Below are 10,467 nucleotides of genomic sequence, written 5' to 3'. Positions count from 1 at the left end.
GACGCGGTTTACATTTAAAAGATGAGGCAATTAAACTCCCAGTGAAACATGAACGATTTATGGCCTTTTTTTCTTTGCTCACTGTAACCTGGAAAGTAAGGCTTCCTGAGGGTATATATACCAAGTGGGCTCACTTGGTATATAATAGCTCTGAGTGGGAGATGTTTTAAAGAGCTGCTCTCTAGGCTACGCCAGTGCGCCAGGTGGGGAGAGTGGCGCACAGCCATGCGCGGACCCCGAACCGGGAACAAGGTGTGGGGGCCCCCAAACCGGGCCGTGACTGTGAGGGGCCCCCCAAAAGCGTGATTGTCACGGGGGCCGCCCGGTTATGGCATCCCTAAGTTTAGGGGGAGGGGCTTTTAGAATTCTCTGCCAGAGAAATTTAGTGCTTCACTAAACTGCACACTCCAGGATTCCATAGGATGTAATGATGGCAACTGAAAGTGGAACCATAGTGCTCTTATTGTGTAGTGTGAAAGGGTCCACAGTCATAATGTTTCTTTAATGTGCAAAAAGTGGAAACCTTTTAAAAAGAAAGCCAAATACTGCCTTGTCATTCCATTTTGTATTTATGAAAGGCCAGAAAAGAACTATTACTTTCCCAATTTACATCACATGAAATATGAAATTGAAGATGGAACATCTCCTAATGGAAGAGGGATCCGGTTTGGTTATGACCCTCTAGAATTTCCTGGCTTTAGTTGGAGAGGTTATGTAAAGATGTCCTCAATACAGGTATGTATTTAATTTTTGCCATGATGATATTTTTTGTGAACTAGCTCTAGGAGGGGAAAAAAAAAAAAGAAATGAGTTCATTTTCTTAGTCCTGCTGTATTTACTACACTGTTTCTTTAGATGATGATGGGTGCAATACAGAAGGAAACATTCTTTAGTAAAGTCTAGTCTGCACATTAGCCCTGTATCTGGGCAAGGATCTTCTAAACAGTGCCTAAAGCAGTTTGCCATATGAATTACCTAACCTGTTGTCTGTATCTGAGCTAGGGACAGGCAGCACTGGGAAATCCAGCCTGCTCAAAGAGATTCCCCATATAAGTGAGAGGAACTATACTGTATGTTGCTCTGAATCTAATAACTAATTTGCCATAAGAGAAAAGTGACCGCACACATATAGATTAGTCTTTGACATGTTACAACTGAACAGAAACATTTTTGTCTGCAGACTGTGGTTGTATCTGCACTGCAGAAATAATTCAGTTTATCAATGCTATGGAATGCTGGGATTTATAGTTTTGTGAGACATTTAGCTTTCTCTGTCAGAGAGCTCTGGTGCCACAACAACCACAATTCTCAGAATCCCATAGCACTGAGCCATAGCAGTTAAAGTGGTATCAAACTGGATTATTTCTGCAATGCAGGTGCAGCCTGAATAAGGAGTTGAGAGACTCTTTGATTATTTTTTGTGGCTCTTTAGGGTTTTTTTTTTTTTTAGATAGCTTGTTGTTAATGAAATAGGATAATTGCTTATTATTTCCTGTTGGGTGTCATTAAGTTAAGCTAGTGTAACATGACAGATGGATAGCTTATATGGAGGGTCTGGAATAGAAGTAGAAGTAAAGCATGTACAAGTTGGATCCAAATTTTGTTAGCTTTAATACCTTGGAAAAATCTTATTTTCAAATTCTTAAAGCATCTTAAATAACATCCACAATATTGGCTACACTATCCATTATTTAATATTGGTATGCAATATTGGTATATTGGTATATAGTCAACATCAAGTTTAGCTGTGTGATGCCAAACTTTGAGCAAATTCACATGTGTCTACTCGGTAGACCTGGTTTCAGTGAGGACTACTCCTAGGTAAGCAAGTTTAGTAATACAGGTATAAAAATGAGCAACTTTAGCCTGAACATTAACTGTGAAGATCTGTACTTATTGTTTTGGACTGTGTTATGTCATAACATTCCACATTTTTTTCTTTTCCAATTAGATGTTTACATTTGCTAAATGTATTTAGGTGTTTTCTGCCTGTGGGGCTTAGTATTAAATAATATGCTTTCCTGTCCTCTTCTTTGCTTCTTTTTTCCCAGCCAGAGGTGGTAGTGCCTGTCACTGTGGCTTCTCCTAAGCTCTTCCACCTACTACTGCACTATGTCAGCTTGGTTTCAAAAAGCTCTAATGGGACGAACTCACTTGCTGAGGGAAAGCACTTTGACCCTAATAACACTTGTAAGTGAATTACATTTCTTGCTAGGTTTGCCTATCTTTCTCTTCCTAGTGAAAATGCTTTCTTTTCTGGCTAAAAGCTTGCTTCTCTGCATAAATGTCTTGCATATGTGTGTGTGTGTGTGTGTGTGTGTGTTTATGTTTTTATTTTCTATAGGAACCATATATTTTGCTTGCATGCTCTACTTTTTGGCACTTTATGGCTTTTTTTCTTGTTAACTCCCATTTTACAGAATGAAGTGAGGATAACTCTGAATGTGAAGAAACCAACCCTCTCTTTATTTCATGTTATCTTGAGGTATATTAGTCCTGGAACTGCTGAAATACCTGGTCACATAATTGCATATCAAACTCGGTCTCAAAAAGGTAGGTAAAACCCTGTGGCTGTAGTACTATTCTGATCAGCAAATGGTTCATCATGGCATCTTCATGAAATGAACTCAGTTGATTTAACAAAGTTTGTGTACATGATCAGAGTAGTTTGGCTTCTAGGGAAATGTACAGTGTCTTAGGACTTAATCACACGAGGCTGTTCTCCCACTAAAATTGCATTTTTTCCCAAAAGCGCTATCAATTGGGGCTACTCTCCTCTTGGTTGCACCTTTCTAATCATTGTAATCTTTCCAGCATTATAGCTGTCGTTCGCGATAATACCTTACCACATACAGAATTTGGCATTGCCCACCCAATACTGGCCAGTGTAAAAGATACTTATGGCTGGAATAGATGGTCCCGTAAAGCCGGCTTGGGGGCATGGCGTTTAGACATAACATGCCCCCGAGTAGCCTGGAAGCCGCGCTGGCCAGCTTCCGGGTGACGTGGGGGCATGGTGTTCAGATGTCACTTGCCCCAAAACCAGTGAAAATAAGAGCAGACCTTTTCTGCTCCTATTTGGGGTGGAAGCTGGCGGGGTAGGGGCTGGGGCATGCAGTTTCATGGCCCCAGTCCAGTTCTCTCGGGCAGTGTCATGCCGCCCCTTTGGGGCCTTCTGTTTCGCTCCTTAGTTGTCACATAGGCTAATTAAATGGCATGGCATTCATGGCTTTTGCCAGCAATGCATATTTCTCTCAGCTCGTCACTGTTGCATATTCTGTACTAATAGATACTTCCTCAGGTGCTTTTAGAAATAGTCATTTGACATAATTGACATAAAGACCTTCAATAGTATTTATTTAAAAGCTACCACCTCCAGACTCAACTATAAATAATTGTATTAATTTGTGTGGTCCAGTGTGGTATACTGATTTGTGTGCTGGACTGGGAGACCAAGATTCAAATCCATGCTGGGTTGTGGAATCCCATTGGTTGACCCTGAGCAAGTCACATTCTCTCAGCATCTTTTTTTTTTTTTAGCGTGAGAGAGCATGAGAATACTAGAATGGTTTAGTGGTCAGAGTGTTGGATTAGGACTCTGGCAGACCAAAGTTTACATTCCTGCTTAGTCATGGAGATCCAGTGGGTGACTTCCGTCAAATCACGCACTTTCAGCCTCAGAGGACAGTAATGGCATACCCTTTCTGAACAAATCTTGCCATAAGTGATAAGGTTGCCATAAGTTGGAAATGACTTGAAGGCACACAGTAACAACAATTAATTTGATAAAAGAACTGAAACTTAAAGCCATTGTCTGGTTGCATGTAGCATAAAGTGGATGGTACATATTCTGGGATTTGGCTGAATCTTGATATTCTATTGAAGTGGTTAATTAACTGTGTGTAAGAAGAAGATTGTTTGTCAGCCTGAAAAATGAGCCATGTGCTCTATGAACTCTATGCTCATCTGTTCCTTCCCTGCTTCCTATGCCTTCATTATCCGTATACTGAAGGTATGATTTCCTGGCTGCCTTTAATCAGAATTATTCTTGTTTAATCAGACCTTGGAAGAGTGACTTTCAGGGTTTCAGCTCTGAGAATCCTCTAGCCAGCATGTGTCACTTGCCATATTGTTCTTGATTTTAGTCAGTCACTTTTCTGAAATCTAGGTATAACCATTACTTACAGATCAGGACATGTAAATGGGATCTGATCTATAGACAGAAATTAAATCACAGTGTTCTGAGTTCAGATATCACAAGACATTATGATTTAAATCAGCCATGCTGTAAGTGCTGTTAATGATTGCACAAAGAGAGAAGAGAGTGTATGGCCACATGATTCATTTTTAGATAAATGTATTGGCCTCAGGCTAATGTTTCTTAATGAAGCCATTGTTTCAGTGCAGTGCTCCAGGGAATGATATCCATGCTGGGTGACTGGATCAGAGTATAGAAAAGTTAGCTTTTGGACAGTTAGCAAAATCCCCAGCCAACATGGCCACTTGACCAGATTCATCTCATTTATTATCTTTCTTTAACAGTGCGATATTGCTGTTCATTTCATTTTATTGACTAAAATGTTCCTATTGGAACATATTAAGGAGTGCATTTATTAATTTACTTCTTTTTCTGTCAGGGACTCATCAGAGGAAAGACATTGTGTTCCCACCCAGTAGTGAGCCAGCTTTTATCACTGTCCCAGGAACAAATTTTGCAGATCCATTGTTGCTAGGTCCTGGAACATGGATTTTTAAAATTGTGGCTGAAGGAGTCCTTCTGGTAAGAAATTCATCTAGAATATTATATTGTATTTTTTAGAAGTCATTCTGTTCTGGAGTAAAGGGAAAATACCTATGGAGGAAGTTAGCATTGCAGTAAAGAATAAACATGCAGAATGATCACTCATATACTGCAAGGACTAGTTGGGATTTGAATTGGGAGATGGAGGACCTGGGAGACTTGGGCCTGAACAGACAGGCCAAAATAAAGGTGCTTCAGGTCACTTTGGAGATATGCTGTTTAAATGACACACACATCTTAAGAAGGACCAGAAGCTGCACCAAAGCCACACTCCAGTCCTTCTGGACTCTTAGGAAGCATGCATCATTTAAACAGCAAACCTCCAAAGTCACCAGAAGCAGCTTTATTTTGGCCTGTCTGTTCAGGCCCCTGGTTGAGATCTGCGGGCTGAAAGGTAACAGATGTACACAGAACACCACCATTTTCATATGTTCATTTAATTTGTGCTCACTAGCTAATGCTTATACTAGTTTTGTTTTGTCCTGCCAGGATTATTTTGTGCTCTTACCTAGTGACTATTATGAAGCATCCATCTTACATTTACCAGTTAGAAAACCTTGCACGTATCCAGGACATGCCACAACAGATAAGTTAGTTCTTCTGCTATATCAATGAAATAATTGCCCTGATTTATTATTTTATTCTATTTTAATGGTCTAATCAAGCATTATAATCTATTCTTCTTTTTCTTCCTCTTCTCAAGTTGTTTGCAATATGAGCACTTGCCACTAGAAAGATTTTCTTGCACACTTGGCTCAGAAGTAACATTTTTCTTGCAAGCGGGAGAGTACAGGAAAGCTGTTTTCCAACAACCAACAGCCAAACATCCAGTAATGTCTCACATAAGTGGTCAAGAGGTAAGATGTCTCAGTTCACATATAAATCTATCACAGTGTGTTAACACATTTCCACTTTGTATATTCAACAGTATCCCTATGTGGTGATACTTACTTAAAGGGAGGGCTTTTTTTCTGGAGGAAAGACCTTAGTGGATGGGATTCAGCCTTTAGGACATGAGTGGGGATGATGAAGTTGGACTGTAACTCCCTACATTTTTAATATATTCTACATGATTCCCACTAGGTGACATAAATCCTTGACTTTATTTTTTATTGTGTTTTTAATTGTGTTTTTAATAGATATTTTAATTGTAACATGTTTAATCCTGTTTTAAGGGGGGAATTTGGGACATAATTTTGTAAATGTGGATATTTTAATATGTTGTGAGCCGCTTTGATTGTCTCATCACAGAAAAGTGGGATAAAAATAAGTTTTATTTATTATTATTTACTTCTGTATATAAAAACAAATAATATTATTGTTTTCTCCCTGCTTCAAGAGAAACCAAATAGTTCCATGTAGTTTTTGAATAACTAATTGCTTATGAAAACAGATTGAATCCCCATGATTATTACTTTATTTCATATTTCAATGAATTTTGAATCTTCTTTAGGTGGATCTTCAAATCAAATTAAATGTTCCTCAAGCAGGCCGCTACATTATAGTGCTTGAGTATGTCAATGAACACAATCAAGTTTATGTTGGTAACGTGGAGATTATCAACATGGGACAAGTGACACAGGCAAAAATTAATATATACAGTTGCAAGTATGGGTGAGAAAATCTAAAAATATTATTTTCTATGTCGTGATGTGTAACTGTTTTGTATTTGGTTGGCTTTTAATAGCTGTGTAGGTTTACACGTACCTTTTAAGAGTTCTTTAGGACCATTTCAGTTTTAGTCACATTCTCTTACCTGTTTTTCTTTGCTGGTGTGCTTATTTGCTCAGCCATGGTCCTTCAGCTTATTTCTCGTGCTAGTCCCATCTTGGTTTCTCTTGGTTCTATTCTTTACTCTTCTGTTTTTCAGTTTTTGTGCTTTGACATTGGAGACCTATCTGTTGTGTCTGTTTTAGTTCTTCTCATCTCCTCACCTGCCTGTCTATTGGCCTGGGATTGTAAAGTAGAGTGTTTGTTTTTTATCCATCAACCACTTTCTTTTAAGAGGATTTATACTGGAAAGAGCTCTGTGATCCCATAGCTACTCACAATATCATTCACAAGTTCACATTTAGCACGACTCAAAATAGTCAATTTTTAGTTAGTATGAAAATACTGATGAATTGTTCATACCTTGTCCATTATATTGGAATTATGTTTTCCTCTGCATCTGGAGATTATCGTCAACATTTACAGCATCATAGTATTGTTCATGTGCATTGCTCATTTGCCACTCAGCTAAATAGTGTCAGGTATACATAGGTATTTCAAATACTTTCACTTGTTGAGTAGTGGACATCCTGCATGTGGATCACCCCTACAGTTCATGTCTTGTACATGAAAGAACACAACTAGCAATGGTAGCACCTGAAATGAGTGCATATTATCAGACATATGATTGTTCCATTTATTTATTTATTTATTTATCACTGTTCAGGGAACTGAATCCATATATCTCTGCTTCAAATGGAATAACAGTAGCAATGACATTACCATAATTGTCTTGGTGTTTTTCCCTCCAAAAAAGGAGAAGATATTTACCAAAATTATATGAAATAATTTCAGTTTGTATCAAAAAGAATGCATCTGTTTGTGTGTGTGTGTATTAATGTCTAACAAGTCAAATCCTAACGTGAATAGATGTTCAAATAACTTTTACCCTTTAATTCTTTTACTACAAACATTTAAACTTTGTATTAGATTTATTTCCCAGATTTTTCTTTCTCTCTTTCCCCCATCAGTATAGGGTTTTACTTTGTTTGCTCCTGATAAGTGATTCTATCAGCTATTTGTTATGTGAAAAATGGGTGAAATTCAGAAGAATAAAGGCCTTCTTCCAGATGAAGAAGTCTAGCATACTTTACATAGAAAAGTCAGCAGCTCTCAACAACATTTAAACTCCCTTACAGCTTCCTGTGTCGCAGTGTTGTGATGGATAATCTGAATCGTGTTGCAGTTTATGACCTTTTGTCTGATACAGAGTTGCATCTCAGATCTTCAGTAATACATTTCCTTCTGGTATGTTTCCATCAGAGCTAGTTTCCTAAAGTGAGAACCAAAGCAGCAGCACTGTTTTCAGTATTATGTAAGGCTTAGAAAGTTACTTGTTTGGGCTACAACTCTCAGCTGAATGTGGGCAGGGATCTTTTCTTATGGTAATGTGTCTTTAAATAAGGGACAGAAAGGTATTTCATATCAGGTTTGACTACCTGTCTATATAAGCCCAGGGTTGTCTGAAGGGTGGAACAGACCACCACAAAGGGGCGGCTTAAAGCTGCCCCTGAGAAAGCCGGATTGGGACCACGACAATTGCACGAGACTGCCCCAATCTGCCTTTTTGCCAGCCCAAAGAGAAGCAGCACCTTTTTGCGATGGCAAAAAGCTGGCTTTTCCCACCACACCACGGATTTATGGTACTCCTGCAGCGTGTGGTGTCTAAACACCGTGTTGCCAAAATGCCTGGAAACCTGCTGCCATGTGGGCAGCCAGGCGGTGTGAAGCCAGCTTCCAACCATCATGTGTACGCCATGCCCCCAAGCCAGCGGGAAACCAGCTTTTCATGCCGGTCTGTACTGGCCCTAATTGTAAGGGCATTCTCTGCTGTCGCCCCCAAACTCTGGAACGACCTGCCGGATGAGATCCGTCAGATAACATCATTAGACAGCTTTAAAAAAGCGGTCAAGACGGATCTCTTCCGGCAGGCCTTTCCAGATTAACCATCCCGGCCCAGGTTCCCAGGTTCCCTGATTCCCTCATTCCTCCCGTGGCCCCATCTTAGAGATGGTTGAGGATCAACAGAGGGATATCAGGGTTTTTAGTTTTAATTGCTGTTTTTATCCTTGATATTGTATTTTTAATATGTTATACTATTTAATACTGTCTTAAGGGGGGGAGGGATAAAGTGTTTTTAATTGTCATATTTTATATTTTACTGTTGTTAACCGCCCGGATTGGTTTGCCAGAGGGCGGTATACAAATAAATATTATTATTATTATTATTATTATTATTATTAATGCCAGTTGCTCCCTGATTGCTTTAACTGTATATAGCAGAACTGAATGCAGGACCTTTCACATGCAAAGCTCATGTTCTATAACAGGGGTAGGCAACCTTTTTGAGCCAGGGGCCGGGTTGCTGTCCCTCAGACAACTGGGGGGCCGAAGCCAAAAAATAAATAATTAAATAATTTTAAAAATAAATAAATAAATAAATAAACTGGGACAGATGTAGGACAACACTGTCAAATAGTGGACACTTTTTAAAAAAAAAGTGGAGGACACGCAAAAAAAATTGCTGATTTTTAATTTTTTAAAATATAAATGCATGTTTCTGAGGCATCTATAGACAATTGCCCCCTTGCCCCTGCGCATGAGAGGCCAAAGGCCCCGGCGGCAATCGGTGGCAGGACCGGGCTGGGGCCGGTCCCAAGGCCTTGCTGGGCCGCATCCGGCCCGCGGGCCGCAGGTTGCCTACCCCTGTTCTATAACATAGCTGCACTGCTAAGTTCAAGAAAGCTACAAGACTGTAAAATCTTAATGTCTCTAAAAGCAAAGACAACAGTTTAGCTTCCTACCCCTTGTATATTCTTAACTTGTAAAGAGGCCAACGTCTCTTTAGGGGAATTTATGTGATATGAGAATGATCCATAAAGCAAAAATTATTTATGTGCAGGTTTGCAAAACCAAGGTGTGACTATTTAAATAGGTGACTTCTGAAGTGAGCAGTGACATTTTTTTATTATAAGATATCTGCTGCCACCTATTGGATACTTACTATTACTTCTCTTGTCTCTCTTCCTTCCACACCTCTAAGCTTGTACTTAGATATAGGGTATATAAAGCACATAAAAGCAAATGTGAAGCATGGCTGGTTGATTCCATTCCAAAGAAGTTAAACTTCTACATTTTGCAAGTCGTACTTAAAGCTTTAAAAATTACAGTCGACCCTCTGAGCAAACGTCATTGATCTGTCCTGGATCCCCTCACGGATGCCAAAATCCATGGATGCTCAAGTCTCAATGACCTCAGTGGTGGCGTAGATGGATGGCCACACCACCATTGGGTACAATGGCACTTTGCCTCCCCGGCCACCCAAAATCTACCTCATCTCCTCCTCCTTCTCCCCCTTGTCCTTCTGCCTCCCGGCAGGCATGGCAAAGCCTGGAGGGTCAGGAAGTGAAGAGGCAGAGCCTCAGGGGGGTGGAGCTGAAAGAGACCGCAAGGTCATCTGGCTGGGCCCCAGAGCCTCTCCTAGGAAGCGGCACTCCAGAGTGCTGCCCTTGGACCTTCCTTCCTCCCAGGTCTTCCAGCCCCAAGGAATGCCCAAGGTGCACAGTTCCCGCCACCCCCCTCAGGCTTGGACGAGCCCCTCAACCATCCCATTAGGAATTCCCACTTCCAAGGGGGGCTCTGGGGCCTGGCCGGATGACTTCATGGTCCCTTTTGCCTCCGCCCCCACTGAGGCTTCGCTCCTCTGCTTCCTGATCCTCTAGGGCTCGCCATGCCCACCAGGCAACAGAAAGACAAGGAACAGGAGGAGAGGAAGGTGAGGTAGGATTCGGGCAGGAGGAGGAGCCCCTTCCCCGACTGAGATGTCCCCTGGTAATGTGCAAAAAAACAGGATCAGTGCTTCTTACATCACACCATTCTTCTGTATTTAAGTAAAG

General features: G+C 40.5%; 1 protein-coding gene across 1 annotated transcript in view; it reads left to right on the top strand.

Moving 5' to 3' along the window:
• Positions 1–10,467, top strand: part of LOC121917420 (laminin subunit alpha-3-like) — a 176,128-nt gene that overhangs the window by 76,291 nt on the left and 89,370 nt on the right. Inside the window, exons 22-28 of the mRNA XM_042443368.1 lie at positions 579–735; positions 2,421–2,553; positions 4,638–4,780; positions 5,291–5,391; positions 5,505–5,658; positions 6,255–6,415; positions 7,711–7,819. Coding sequence (XP_042299302.1) covers positions 579–735; positions 2,421–2,553; positions 4,638–4,780; positions 5,291–5,391; positions 5,505–5,658; positions 6,255–6,415; positions 7,711–7,819 — 958 coding nt within the window. The remainder of the gene's footprint in view (positions 1–578; positions 736–2,420; positions 2,554–4,637; positions 4,781–5,290; positions 5,392–5,504; positions 5,659–6,254; positions 6,416–7,710; positions 7,820–10,467) is intronic.

The sequence above is a fragment of the Sceloporus undulatus genome, unplaced genomic scaffold, assembly GCF_019175285.1.
Source record: "Sceloporus undulatus isolate JIND9_A2432 ecotype Alabama unplaced genomic scaffold, SceUnd_v1.1 scaffold_17, whole genome shotgun sequence".
Lineage (NCBI taxonomy): Eukaryota > Metazoa > Chordata > Lepidosauria > Squamata > Phrynosomatidae > Sceloporus > Sceloporus undulatus.
This window is presented reverse-complemented; position numbering and strand designations above follow the sequence as displayed.